This window comes from Colletotrichum truncatum, assembly GCF_014235925.2.
Source record: "Colletotrichum truncatum strain CMES1059 chromosome Unknown Contig_0002, whole genome shotgun sequence".
NCBI classification, from domain to species: domain Eukaryota; kingdom Fungi; phylum Ascomycota; class Sordariomycetes; order Glomerellales; family Glomerellaceae; genus Colletotrichum; species Colletotrichum truncatum.
The window spans coordinates 6,833,758-6,847,663 of NW_027222399.1; the positions used below are offsets into that span (position 1 = coordinate 6,833,758).

A 13,906-nucleotide genomic window follows, 5' to 3' on the forward strand; every position below is an offset into this window, starting at 1 on the left:
CCGTGGCGTATCAAAGTGCTCTGCTACCTACCTAACGGTCTTTGGGTTGATCCTCCCGGGTGTTGCAGGGCAGCTCACATCCACAAGCAAAGCTTTCCGCTAGCAGTAGTCGCTGCTATTTATCCTAGTTTAACCTCCTCTTCCTCTTGGGTATAAGGCGACGATATATAGTCTGAGACTTCGATCGGATTTTGTTCGGTATTAGGAGGAAGGATTGGTGGCGGCGGCGAGGAGACGAAGAGGTCTAATTCTAGTTTCTGGTTAGTTGACGCCGTCACTTCCGTCAATATTACTCACCACCTCGACCAAACTCAATATCGCCAGTTGGCAGCGGTGAGGAGATCCTACCCGCTGGAACGCTTATTTCGCCTACTTTACTAGCGCTTCGTTCGATATTGCCTGTTTCTCCGAATCGCTCGTCAAAAAGTCGGTTATACACTTCGTCTTCAACCTCACGGTCAACTGCTGGCTTTTTCGTTGCCTGTACGAGTGATTGTACAGCGGCGAGAGGTTCGCTCTGTTGGAGGTAAAATTGCTGTGTTGTAGTGAAAAGTTTGATCGATTTTCTCACTGCTGCGGTAAGTTGTGGTGAAAACCCTACCTCCTTGAACCAGCTGTCTGGGTAATCACGAATAACGCGGAGACTGACTATTGAAGCCTTTAACGGAGTAAATTTCACTTCGTCAATACCCAACTTCTTGCCGTTCACAGCTAGAAACCACGAAACGAACTCATCAACTTGGCGTGTTGCTTTTGAGGGCGAATCAGGAACAACTGGCGACGAAGAACGAATCGGAGCCTCTACTTGCCGACGGGCAGAGTAATCACCTGACTGCGGTTGAAATTGAGGCTCAAGATCCCAATATTGGGGCGGCATCGTTGGCGGCGGCAACTTTGGCCAATATTGCGTTGGGCCGCCTGGCGGAGGTAGGCCATAGAAGTTGACTACTGCGCTATTATTATTGGCAGTATTTGCTGGGTCTTGTGTGTCTGAAAGCCCTCTATTAGCAGACTTTTCACCTAGGCTATTTTGGCCTCCTCGATTTGCTGATTTATCGGGCTTTTTCATATCGCGTTGTTCACGCTGAACAAGATCAACAATTAGGCGGGCAGGCGGGTTTGATATTGATACGCCTTCCTCGCCCTTCTGAATAGCTTCTTGCCACTTCTCGAAATCAAATACGGTCAGTTTATAGTGTTTTCTTGCGTTGACCCAGCACCAGTTAACTGTTGGATCAGCTGACGAGGTATTCTGACAGGTTGCTGAATCGTTACACTGATTATGGCGAAGAAGGTCTCGAAATAACTTCCTCTTTCGATCGCCTTCTGTTTCAATCGCTTGAAGCATCGTATTTGTTACAGTCTGACGTTGACTAAGTCGAGACGGTCGCCCTCGTGGTGATCCTACGCCTTCTAGCTCTCCTACTGCGGCTACAGTAGGAGTGACAGAGTAGGCCAGTTCAACATCGACAAGAACCTCACCAAGGCGACTATTCTCGATAATTTGCTTCGAAATATCATACCATGGAACAACCGGCCAGTTGCCACTGTCAACAGCGAATTCTTCGCGGTATACAATAGTTACTGCTTTTAATCCTATTCTTCTCCAGGCGATTTTCGTGGTAATCCAGCTCTTCTCGATATTATATTGTGCCCTTAAACGGGCGTCGATTCGCTTCGCCAAATCCCTCTCGATTTTCGACCACTGGATAATCAACTTATGACCAACTTCGCTCTCCTCGTCAAATATCCACTTGTATATAGTCTCAGGAAGCTTTGGCGGCGAGCGACCGCCTGAGAAGAGAGGAGTATACGTAACAGTTAAATTGATTGACTGTGGTTGCGTTCGTCGAGGAGTTGGGGTATCAGGTAAAGGCCGTCGACCAGGCCTTGCCGGCGTAACAGCAAAAGGATCCTCATCGAGGTTGAGGTTATATTGAAGTCGCTGGCCCGGCGTTGACTGCCCAATAGCTTGGTGTTCATAGTGGCCTGCCGGTTGGGTTTCCTCGACTTCGTCAACTTCGAGGTTTTGTTGAGTTATTCCTGTCTCTGTTTCTGCTAACTGAGCAACCCTCTGGGCTGGGGAAGGGATCACCACTACCCGACGGCGTCGAGGTGGCTTAACTGGGGTCTTCGCTGGCTCTGACGCCTGCGCCCTCGCCCTCGCCCTCGTACGTACGATAACTACCCTCGACGGCGAGCCGGTTGTTGTATTCGTCTCTAGGGCTTTTGCTGTTTTCAATCGCTTTCGCTTCGCCGGCCCAGTGGTATTATCAATTGAGGGGGCCCGAGCCCGCCGAGGAGGCATCACGAAAAGCTTTTCACGAGATATTGTAATTTACAGAGATTTCACTACGTGGGCCCCACGAAAGTGGCCCAATTGGGCTACAGTGGCCAGTTTACACCAGTTGGGCCAGTTGGGCCAGTTTGACCCCTGTTGTGATAGTTTACTGATTTTCGGGGTTAATAGGCTAAAATCCGATTTTTGGACGCTGCCAGCGAAACGGACTGTATAAGCGATTTTTCCGTTGGCGACCAGAATGGAAACTTACAACTTTGGAAAAAAGCCAGTACTTTCGTTTTGTCCATGCCCACTGTTCAGCAGAAATGGTTGAGGAATGAAACTCTCGTTGCATTATTACTACGAGAGAACAGGCATTTGCCCTCTGGAAGGCTGAACTAAACGTCATCTCCGCAAAGTGTATCTCTCACTAGATGGAGACGGGTTGTTGCTATGGTCCCGACCGGGTTGTGATAGCTCCTCTCGGAGACTTTTCTTCTTCTACGGAGTTTTTCGGCCTAGAGTTGGGCCGTTTCCGTGCGCAATAGAAAAGGTACCGCGGTCAAAGGCTTGAGATTGCATATTTCGAGTTTCGACCCAACAACAGACATCCCTCCCTGCAACCCGAACGGCACTCTAAGCCCCATTTCCATAGTGATCTGTGTTGCATGTGCTCCTGTGTGTGACCCACGATACCCGCGATGTCCGATTTGTCTCCATTTTCTCCGCCTACGCGATGTAACTCCTTTGGGCGGACTTTGCAATGTGAATGATTTTGCAGCAGGCCGTGTTATACGGTCCCATTCTAGGAATAAGTATTAATATGAGTGTTGTTATCGACCAATTTTTCTTTACATCAGATACCGCACTCTGCACGCCATTCATTCAATCCGTCTATTCACTGAGCAACTAATTTACAATCAAAATGTCCGGCTCTCTTTCGTCAGTCGCACCCTGGTCACTGTCTGGTAAGACAGCTATCGTAACAGGGGGATCACGCGGAATTGGCCAAGCCATCGCTATTCACCTGGCACGGAAAGGCCTTACAAAGTTGGCTATTACCTATGCCACCAACTCCCAAGCGGCACAGGCAACTCTAGATCAGTGTCAGGAGCTAGGAGTGAAAGAGACTGTTGCCATTCAAGCAGACGCTCTTGATCCCCTTTTCGGCACAAAGGTCTTGTCATCCGCGCTCGAAGGCCTATCCACAACCACCATCGACATACTTGTCAACAACGCTATCTTGAGCGACCCCTCTAAAGTCGAGCCAATCAGAGAAACAACACTGCCTGTTTTTCTTGAGCTTATGCAGGCAAACGTTTACGCGCCGATTTCCCTTACAGCCGCTGTCATCCCACACTTGCCATCATATGGAGGTCGCGTAGTCAACATCTCGAGCGTTTTGGCATATCAATCGAACCCGGACCCGACCATGACGTACGGAGCTACCAAAGCTACCTTGCAGAGTTATACGCGATCGCTTGCTGACAGCTTCGGCAAATCGACCAAGGCTACCTTCAACAGTGTTATTGTAGGTTTGACAGCCACCGACACGATTAAGGCTAGTAAACACCTCATGCCACCGGGTTATCTGGACCAACAGATTCGAGACACAACTGCGGCGGACAGGATCGGCGTTCCCGAAGACATCGCATACATCGTCGGCTTCCTGTCTAGTGAAGAGGCCCGCTGGGTCAACGGCGCTGCAATTAGCGCAAATGGAGGACACAAGCTTGTTATGCCTGCGCTGGGTTAGATAAATCCTTGATTTTAAGTGCAACCCGCACCAAGTCATTGTGTCCGTTTGAATGGAATCCTTGCAATGTTTGAGATCACTAATCTAGAGTAGCTGCCGAATCATAGGTCAACGTCAATATAAAGCCCGAAATCAACCATTACACCTTCGGGTTCCATCATCCACAAGCCATATGTAATCGTCATGCTGTTATTAATACTGAACAGTCAGAAGTGAATGCTTCTCTGGGTGGCGACGTCGATAGCTGTATTACAGTAATGGCAGCCATAGTCACCGCAAGGCAAGCCAGCGGCGAAGACGTCTTGGTGGCATTTGTGTCTATTCCTCCTGAAATGGGACGGATGACAGGATATGAGAACCAAGATGAGAATGATAAGTACTGGATGAATCAGGGATTATTTAGACGCATCAAAAGTCAACTTAATTTGGACCTTTCACCCCACATGATTCCTACTGCATTACTCGCCATGAGGAATCTCCCGCAAACAGCATCAGGCAAACTCGATCGCAAAAACCTACAACAACTAGCGACTGAATATCTTTCATCCCCAGAGTTACAGGGAGTCTATGCAACTGCTAGAAGGCCGAATGTCATACAGACGCAGACACTGACATGTGATGAGCTAACTTAGAATACGCACTGGGGGCGCAGACGCCTGACAACATGTTGAGCCCATCACAAAAGGTTCCTCGGTTACTATGGGCAAAGGTACTTAAAGTCGAGGCAGAATCTATTGACCCTGACGAAAATTTCTTTAGCATTGGCGGTGACAGCATTCTTGCTATGCGCCTGATCGCTGCCGGTCTCGAAGAGAGCATCCGGCTGCCCGTCTTGACGATTATGAGATTTCCTGTATTATCTCACATGGCAGCTGAGCTTGACCGAGAAATCGGCATCGTGCTACTCAGGACGTCTCCGACTTGGAAGCTCCCAACATAAGCCAGAGCAGCAAAGCCAATTATTCATCCAGCGACATTAATTCCATTGATGCTTTGGTATGCCCCCAACCTCCAAATATGCGCAATGAATTTCCTGCAACGAGCTTCCAGGAGGCAGTGCTGTCTTTTAACACGGCAGCTTCTCGAGGTTTCCTCAATTATTTCGTCCTGAGCCTTGACTCTCGACTTGACAGCACCCGTCTTGAGACAGCCTGTCGTTCTCTGTTGATGCAACACCCGGTTCTACGGTCATCTTTCTTTCATACAGAAAATCGCCTTCTCCAAAATATTCGTCCGCTTGAAGCGGTACAACTACAGAAGCACGATATCGGTCCCAGAGAAGCATCTGAACCGGTGATGACAATGGACGCTGATATCGCTAATTTGATCGAAAATGGCCGAAGGACGCCGCTGGCATGAGGTGACTGCCTGACAAAGGCTTTCATCGTCCGTCACCGAGCTACATCTGCCTTAAAACTCATCTTCCGCCTTTCCAATGCGTTATACGACGGTATGTACCTCTCGAAACTTTGGGAGCATTTACAACGATAGCCATTGTCCAGATGCCAGGACCTGCGACCAAGACTATGACTTCGTAGAATTTGCCTCTTACATAACAGCGGATGTATCAGAAGCCGCGCAGAAGTTCTGGTATACACTTCTGCTTGCCTCTGATATCACCCGGGTCGCCTTTCAAGCCCATCAGCCGGAGCAGGGTAGCCTACCACAGCCGCCCTCGTCAAGCTTAGGTCTGATGGAAGGTCGAAAGGTTTCCACTATAGCTTTCCGTTATGTCGATATGCCTTGCGTCACGCCTGCCTCGGTGCTTAAGGCCTCTTGGGCAGTCGTTCTCGCGGTTAGATCCCGCCCGACCTCTCGTGATATCGTTTTCGGACACGTGGTGTCTTGCCGGGAACCCGAACCCCGTCGATGCAAGATTCGGCCGGGGCGTTTCTGGACTGTATTCCCGTTCGGGTTAACACGACAGGCTTCGCCGTTAGTGCATCTTATACTGGTATGGAACCCATGGTTCAACAGCTTGCCCAGCAGGTCCAGAAACAACATATCGCCGGTCTATCGGACCACACTGTTGGGCTTAGCCATCTCGTCCGGTCAGGGTGTATTAGATGGAAGCAGGAACGCTTCTCATCAGTCGTTCAGTACCAGAACCTACCCGCTTCCGACGCTACAGCTGTATCCTCTATTCAATACGGCCCACTTGAGGGGACGAGCATTGAAATCAATGGCCGATCCGGAGCATACGCTGACGTGTGGGTTACTGCGTCGCCTACTGATGCTAAGACAATCGAGCTGGAACTACACGGGTGATTCTGTTACTTATTTCGAAGGTTAATGTCGAGAGGGCAAACTCTATTTTAAGGACCGTCACCTCCAACCCGGCGTTCTGGAACGTCGTCGGCACCTTGAACAGTGGCCCTCCTCCGCCCAGCCCGCCCTCTGATCGCTGGGCTGGCGGGGAATATAGGCCAGAGGTGACAGGGAACGGTTCCTCGCCAACGCCGTTGTCAACGTTTCAAAAGCCCACGTTCAGACGTCCTGAGACGTGCCCGACGGCGTGGCTTGCTTGTAATTATGGGGGATAACTGACTCGGTTCTTTTTTCGGGGGACCGGCGGTGACGGGTGCTTCCATTTGGGGGTCCACTGACCTAACTAATCTACGCCTTGTGTCGAATTGGCTTTTTCTGGGCGAAGAGATGCGGTATGAGGGTCGTGGTAATATAAAAGGGGGATGAACTGACGTTTTTTCTTGGATGTCGAGTTCGTCTTATTTATCAGTTGATTCTTGTTTCTTCACTGCCAAGCGTTGATCGCCTTTTTGTTCTCTTGGTATAATTTATCTATCTCATACGCCATTTTTTATTCACAAGTCACTTCAAAATGAAGGTCACGCTCACTGCATTCACTTTCTTCTTCACCTTGGCCCTCTGCCAAAAGTCCACGTTCCTCTGCAGGGACGTGAGCAACAAGGTGATTGAGGACGGCGGCATCTGTTCCGGCTCCGGAGGCAAGCCTCTTGGCAAAGGCGTAAGTTTTGTGTCCCTTCGTTTTTTGCTGGTTGGTGGGGGGAAAATGGGTGCTGATGAATTGGGTAGATTTGCTGTATTGCAAAGTCGGATGCTCTTGCCAGGAGCAAGTTTGATATTGCGTGCGACGATAAGTTGGGTACGACGCAGGATACTGGTGAGGCTTGCGAGGCGTGAGATGGGGAAGTTGAGGATTTGAATATGCGGTAGCTATGTTATGAATATATACCTGTTGAATTGTTCATATTTTACATTTGCTTGTTGTTATGTGTGATGTGGATGAGTTTGCTGGCTTGCGGGGTGGAAGGGGTGGCTTATGTTAGTTTTTCAAGTTTCTTGAATATTAAAGTTGGCAAAAAAACAACCGTAAAAAAAGTCAACCTCTTGTGTTATCTAAGGCTTAGACGATGCATCTACTATCTTACTCTCTAGCATCGCTGCGCCACATCCGCATCGCGTCCGCATAAGGCATCAATCTCCCGTCTCAGGCAAGAAATCGGCTATAACGGCTTCGAGCTACCAGCAACCTCGCGCTAAGCTTTGAAGAGTCCCGTCTTTCTCGCAAATCATTTCTCCCCCACCACGGCTTATTTCCATGTTTACCGGTGCTTTGCGATAACGCACGTCTGGCCCCATACATATTTGGTGCGAACGCCGCTAGTCAGGGCCGAAATGGATCGTACAGTCTCCGGGTAAGGCAGTAAATGCCGTGTCAGGCATTCTTTCAGCGGGCAGTGTAAGAGATCGTGAGGTTGTGAGCTGAACTAGCGCTATACTGCTGCCTTTCAGAATCGTTCACTCAGGTGTTTTCAATTTTGAGCATTAGTAGTATTCATAGTGATCAGATTATAAAGTGAAGGACAAATCTTTCAGGAGGTGGAAGTAAAAGACCCTGTCTGCTCATCAACCCTCAGTTCAATTTGCATGTCAACGATCACGACTGGTGAACAGTTTTGCTCGTCAATTGGAGCCTACAAGTTTTCACGGGCTCAAATTCGGCACCACGCCGATTTACGTTTATCCCGATATCAACTTTTAACTTCTCTCACTTGACATTTTATCAGAACCGTGCCAACATGGCCAATACCACTCCTTACTTGATAGCCGTTCTCGTGATATTTATCATTTTATCCCTGCCGACATTTTTCATTCTCTGGCGACATGGAAAACGAGGATCCGCATATCTAGGATGGGGTTACCTCCTCCTGTTTTGCAGTCTCAAGGTTATCAGTTCCGGCTTGGGGTTGGCCGACAGCCAAAGCCCTGGTTCGATCGTTGTGTCCAGCATTGGATTATCACCTCTCCTTCTATCACTGGCTGGTATACTCCATGAAGCGTACGTATGGTCGAACTCACCATCCCTACGACCCCGTTCAACTACAGAATTAACGGTCACGCAGAAGATTTTACCACGGCATTCCAGAGAACCGCCACTCCAGCCACAGAGAAAAACGGCTTACTACCCTTCACCATTCGCTGACAATGCTCGGAGTGGTTCTTGTTGCGATCGGTATGTCGAAGCTCGCGGGCAATACCTCGGAGGATGTGGTCGCTCAAGGCTGGAAGCTCGCCAAGGTGGGCGGCGTCATTCTTTTCCTAAGCTGGCTATCCCTAGCGGCCGCAACAACTCTATCGGCCTTTGCGGGCTACCTTCGCATTGACAGCCATCCCCAAAAGAACGTCAGTCGACTGCTGCTAATCGGCGTGCTCGTTTCACTTCCGTTAGTCGGTGTCAGAGTGATTGCGACTCTGGCATATCTGGTAACGCAGGAGCGATCTCTCAGCGCAGTGACAGGCTCAATCGGCGTGAGGATTGGGCTTTATCTATTTGAGGAGGTCGCTGCTACGTTGATTCTCATCTTTGCTGGCATTTGTACGAGGGATGTTCGGAAACTACCCGAAGACGCCGAGGTGCTTGATGCAAGTGTGTTGAGAGAGGCAGTAGACGTGGGACAGTCCTTTCAACGGAAATAAATCAGTCTGTTTTCTTGGCAGCTAACGGTGATTGCTGGTTTATTTCTGGGCGATTGTGAATAGTCTTATCAGTACCCACGTTAGTAGTTGTGTGGTCGAGCCTGAGACGGTGCCTTTGTTAGCACTAAACAGAGGCCAAAAATCCGAAGTTTTTCCAGTAGAAACCCTTAATTTCAATTTAAAGGAACATTACTGTATCCTTGCCACTAGCCCATTTACCCAATCTGCGCCAAATCATTCCGAACCAAGACCCGACAGGTAGCCAATCTAGGACGGCAAAACATCTCGTGATAAGGGACAGGCCTAATCCTTTCAAATTGTATCCTTCTATTTGCGGCCAATCGCTATTCATAATCATGGGACAGGCTCGGAGGTCACACACAAAGTCCAGGAACGGGTGCCAAGAGTGCAAGAGGAAGAAGATCAAGGTAGGTGTCCAAGAGCCATCACTCTACACCCCTCTTCCGAACTCAGCTCTGATGTTAGCGACATGAAGTGTGACGAACGGACTCCCTGTAGCCGTTGCGCCAGATTATCATTGGCCTGCAGTCTGGTCAGAGGCCTTATGGATCCTGCCGACAATCTACCCCGACCTTCAGCTTCAGAGACTTACGGGAGCAATAACTTCCCAGTCGCTTCAGACACTTACGTTGCCTCGGACTTTGTACTCTTCAACCATTTCATCACATCTACCTCCCTCTGTTTATCTCTTAGGAGCCAAAATGAGGCGATATTCCCATGGAAGACAGCTCTTCCAACCCTGGCGCCGATGTACCCGTACCTCTTGCATGAAGTGCTAGCTGTAGCTGCTATTCATCTGCATCACCTCCATCCAGACGACCCAGCAAACTACCTGCGCATTGCCTGTGACCATCAAGCAAAGGCCTTGAGGCAGTTCCGCGACGCTTTATCACCGCAACACGCAGAACATCAAGCTCACGCTTTGTTCGCCTGTTCAGCCCTCATGTCGAACTACTATTTCGCTGCGTTCGACGACCCGGCCTCTCTTCTTTTCAACCAGGACCCTTCGGGCCCTCCTGCATGGATTCTTCCTATTCGTGGCTGTAGTACTCTCGTGCGTCAGTTGAAGAATCGCATGTTTGACAACTCCTCATGGACCGCACTAATCGGGTCTCTGTCATCTTGGTCTGACACGGCTCCCTCACACGAAATGTTGGAATCCGATCGAGAGATACAATCACTGGAGTCGAGGCTTGATGAACTATCTCCATGTGAAGGACAGCTATCTCTGTACAATGAAGACTTTCAACTTTTAAAGAGATGTTTTCGAATATCTAAGAAGGCGGAAGATGGTTCTTCCAAAATTGCGGCCATGATTTTTGCGGCCACCGTATCTGACGAGTTCTTGCATGATATGTCTGAACGCAAACGCCCAGAAGCACTAGCCATCATGGCATTCTGGTGTGTTCTGCTTAGCCGATTGGACCCGAAGTGTTGGCTTAGAAATGAGTCTGTGCCCCAAACAATTTTGAGTGTCATAGAATCACATCTTTCCGCCGATTACTTGGAATGCATACAATGGGCTGTGCGACAGATCAGGTCTTCATCTACCAAGGTCACATGATTCACTGGGCATCAATACACAAAACAATAGACAAGACAGCTGAGTGTCAACTGATTATACCCTTAAATAGGTGGTTTCATATTGGATGCTTCTTGTACATCCATCTTCTGATGTTTCGAGGTTTGTACTCTCGTAACTTAAGGCTCTAGCATGAATGAAAACGAGCAGTACAAGAAGGTTCTCCTTCACCCAAAGTACATCCAAGCGTGTCAGAATGCCTAGAGAAGTTACAAGGGACGACTTCAAGGCTGGAGCCTAAATGAGAGGACGCATCAAGGTTGCTTTTGCGATTGTAAACCTGCGGCTGAAGTTGTAGAATTTGGGAAATAAACAAAGTGACGACTTCATGCATCATTCCCCTCCTGTTCCAAAATGAATCAGAATTTCGGATTTCAGTTGCCTTGGCCATTTTCGGTGACTCTGCGCTCAGCGTACTAGAGCCTTGAATGTTGAGCAAACAGTAAGTTGTGTGTTCACCAGCATGCACCGAAAGTCAGCCCAAGGCTGATAATTTCGCCTTCATCTACTCATCACTGATTCAAGTCAATGCAATGAACCAAGTGTTATGAGCAAAAAATACAGGAAATATTGAGGGAACCGCGAAAGGTAAGGATGCCATCGGATCTTTAAGTGGTCTCCGAAAAGCATCTTCAAGGGCGATATCAACTACGCGTACTGAGGGGAATTGTGGATTGTATCCCTGTTTTATTAGCAAGGCGGCTCTGCTGGGCGCAATCGTATCTTCTGCGCCAAGTGCATTATCGCGCCAGATTTTAAGTGTGTCGCTGTGCTATCTCGGCCAACTCCCGAAAACCAAGAAGTCTTGGGGTCTTGGATAACTTGGCCCGCCATCTTGGCCCGCCGCGCTCCTCAACCCGCCAGCTTCAAATCCACAACAACCTTGCAATAATCACTATTATTTGCTTACATTACCGAAACAGCTTGTCGCCTCTCTTCTCGTTGCCCGAGTCTTCCCGATCTGTATCAAGGCCAAGGAGCGTCGATCGGCTGCCGTCTGCCGGCTGGGCCAATCCGAAGATGGTATCGCTCCCGGCGGCTCTATGACAAGCATGCCGAGTCCGCCAAGCCCGCACGTCAACCTCATCACGGAGACTTCATCGCAAAAGGCACGTACAAAGTGATGAGTCCGGGACAAGCTCCAGGTCATGCTCTCGGATGATAGTTCTAATGCAAACCTCAATAACCCCACTCGATGATCTGTGGGCATCGCTGAGCGGGGTTTGTGTGAAAGGATCCTAAACGTGGCGGTTCGGATACAGTTCTGGAAGAACTGAGGCAAAAGCTTGCTCCAGATGCTGACTGTGGAGTGATTTAGTCTGGAGGCGGGGTCTGGGGAAATAACTTTCACAGGTGGATTGACATGGAGAAACGGGAAAAGAGCTTGTGGTCATGTCGTGCTCGTGGAGAAGGGCAGTAGTTGGTGTTTTCTCCATGATTCCTTTTCCTATAAGAAGCAACAGCGCTTCTCTTTTTGGCGGTGGTTTCTGTCTTCTTAACACAGCTTTCGACTCTTGTTTCAGTTCCATTCCACGCCGGCTCAGAACAGCGCAAAGTAATGGCCGCCGAAGACAAACCTTCTGCTCAGCCGAGCGGTAACGCCCCCTTCTCTAACACCACAGAGAAGCAGACTGCCGAGCAGGTCAACCAGGAACCGTCAATTGTCGAGGCCAACTATGGAGAAGGGAAGGGAGAGTTGCTCCCTTCTCCCGAAGAGCAAATCGATGCTTTAGGTATCCCTAATTGGAGAGAACTGGAGAAGCAAGTTGTCAAGCGCCTAGATATGACCTTGATGCCATGCCTCTGGGTTCTCTACCTCTTCAACTATTTGGATCGCGCCTCCATTGCGTGAGTTTTTTGCCTTCAAGTTGTCCAAACTCCACCGAATGTGATGTTAACAGATAAAATTTCAGACAAGCTCGTCTCAGCACTTTGGATGAGGATCTCGGCCTAGAAGGTTACCAATTTGGCACTGCTGTTTCAATCCTCAGCGTGGGGTTAGTATATCTTCACCCACTCCATATTCGGGAACTCCCTCTTAACATGTTATACAGTTATGTCCTAGGCCAAATTCCTTCCAACATGATCATCGGAAAGGTGCGACCCAGTTTGTATCTGTGCTGCATGGCCTTGGTGTGGTCCGGCGTATCAGCTGCTACGTGCGGCGTGAACAATTATCAAGGTCTCATCGCAGTGAGATTCTTTCTTGGTGTGGTTGAAGCACCCCTGTTTCCAGGCGTAAGTATTTAAACAGATCAGAGTTGTTTGCCGAGCTAATCGGTTGGTGATAACAGGCAATTTATGTCATGTCCTGCTGGTATACGCGCAAGGAAATGGCTCTCCGATGCGCGCTTCTTTACACAGGACAGACTCTCGCTTTCTGTACAGCGGGTCTCATTGCTGCAGCTGTCTTTGGAACACTGGAGGGGTCTTATGGCCTGGCTGGATGGCAGTGGTTGTTCATTGTGTTGGCCTGCACAGGTGCAGGTCTTGCCATGATTGCTCTCTTTATCCTTCCCGACTACCCTGACTCCACCACCGGTAGTGCTCGTTGGTCCATGACTGAAGATATGCGCAAAGTCGCTGCGGCCCGCATCTTGGCCGACCGTGTGTCCACCGCCGAGGCCAAGGCTGGTGTCTGGGAAGGATTGAAGATGAGCGTCTTCGACTACAAGATGTGGCTGCTCGTTGGCATGAACATTGGTATCTCTGCGGCGTATGGGTTTTCCAATTTCTTCCCGTCCATCGTTCGTGGTTTTGGGTACAACAACACCATAACTCTTGTCCTGACAGCGCCTCCTTACATCTTTGCCGCCATCGGATCTTTGGTAAATGCCTGGCATTCTGACAAGACGAAGGAGCGAGGATACCACTTTGCGGGACCCATCGCTTTCGGTTGTATCGGCTACATCATCTGCTTGGCTACTGAGAATCGCAACGCACGCTATGGTGCCTCCTTCATCTATGTTGGAGGCATGTACTTTGCCAATCCTCTCATCAGCACCTGGACCTCCAACACTATGGGCAGAACGCCTGAGAAGCGTGCAATCTCTGTTGCGCTAGTCAATGTTCTCGGCCAGATCGGCAATCTCATTGCTCCTTACTTCTTCGAAGATTCAGACGAGCCACGCTACCGTCTGGCTTTCATCATGATGATGGTGATGGGCTTAATTGCCTGTGCCAGCGCTATGGGGCTGAAGTTCTACCTTTATCAATCAAACAAGAAGTTGTACCGCACAGCAGTCCGCAATGGAACGGTATACCAGCCGTACGTTATGTAAAGAACGTCGACTGGCTCTTCTGCAGA

At 49.3% G+C, this 13,906-nt stretch overlaps 8 protein-coding genes across 8 annotated transcripts; 7 read left to right on the forward strand and 1 right to left on the reverse strand.

Annotated features, from left to right (window-relative positions):
* Positions 1-119: 119 nt before the first annotated feature.
* Positions 120-2,308, reverse strand: CTRU02_204835 (uncharacterized protein; the record flags this gene model as incomplete). The annotated part of the gene is made up of 2 exons (XM_036721313.1): positions 120-250; positions 298-2,308. The coding sequence occupies 2 exons, from the start codon at positions 2,306-2,308 to the stop codon at positions 120-122; spliced, it is 2,142 nt and encodes a 713-aa protein (XP_036587297.1).
* Positions 2,309-3,206: 898 nt separating this feature from the next.
* On the forward strand, positions 3,207-4,037 carry CTRU02_204836 (short chain oxidoreductase; the record flags this gene model as incomplete). The annotated part of the gene is made up of 1 exon (XM_036721314.1): positions 3,207-4,037. One exon carries the CDS (start codon positions 3,207-3,209, stop codon positions 4,035-4,037), a length of 831 nt encoding a protein of 276 aa, XP_036587298.1.
* A 664-nt stretch (positions 4,038-4,701) lies between these two features.
* Positions 4,702-4,977, forward strand: CTRU02_204837 (hc-toxin synthetase; the record flags this gene model as incomplete). Its single annotated transcript, XM_070204426.1, has 1 exon — positions 4,702-4,977. The coding sequence occupies one exon, from the start codon at positions 4,702-4,704 to the stop codon at positions 4,975-4,977; it is 276 nt and encodes a 91-aa protein (XP_070062189.1).
* Positions 4,978-5,906: 929 nt separating this feature from the next.
* Positions 5,907-6,305, forward strand: CTRU02_204838 (hc-toxin synthetase; the record flags this gene model as incomplete). The annotated part of the gene is made up of 1 exon (XM_036721316.1): positions 5,907-6,305. One exon carries the CDS (start codon positions 5,907-5,909, stop codon positions 6,303-6,305), a length of 399 nt encoding a protein of 132 aa, XP_036587300.1.
* A 571-nt stretch (positions 6,306-6,876) lies between these two features.
* Positions 6,877-7,199, forward strand: CTRU02_204839 (uncharacterized protein; the record flags this gene model as incomplete). The annotated part of the gene is made up of 2 exons (XM_036721317.1): positions 6,877-7,023; positions 7,092-7,199. The coding sequence occupies 2 exons, from the start codon at positions 6,877-6,879 to the stop codon at positions 7,197-7,199; spliced, it is 255 nt and encodes an 84-aa protein (XP_036587301.1).
* An 899-nt stretch (positions 7,200-8,098) lies between these two features.
* CTRU02_204840 (uncharacterized protein) lies at positions 8,099-8,996 on the forward strand (the record flags this gene model as incomplete). The annotated part of the gene is made up of 2 exons (XM_036721318.1): positions 8,099-8,358; positions 8,423-8,996. 2 exons carry the CDS (start codon positions 8,099-8,101, stop codon positions 8,994-8,996), a joined length of 834 nt encoding a protein of 277 aa, XP_036587302.1.
* A 565-nt stretch (positions 8,997-9,561) lies between these two features.
* On the forward strand, positions 9,562-10,581 carry CTRU02_204841 (uncharacterized protein; the record flags this gene model as incomplete). Its single annotated transcript, XM_036721319.1, has 1 exon — positions 9,562-10,581. One exon carries the CDS (start codon positions 9,562-9,564, stop codon positions 10,579-10,581), a length of 1,020 nt encoding a protein of 339 aa, XP_036587303.1.
* Positions 10,582-12,157: 1,576 nt separating this feature from the next.
* CTRU02_204842 (major facilitator superfamily transporter) lies at positions 12,158-13,880 on the forward strand (the record flags this gene model as incomplete). Its single annotated transcript, XM_036721320.1, has 4 exons — positions 12,158-12,447; positions 12,513-12,596; positions 12,654-12,837; positions 12,894-13,880. 4 exons carry the CDS (start codon positions 12,158-12,160, stop codon positions 13,878-13,880), a joined length of 1,545 nt encoding a protein of 514 aa, XP_036587304.1.
* Between the last annotated feature and the right edge of the window lie 26 nt (positions 13,881-13,906).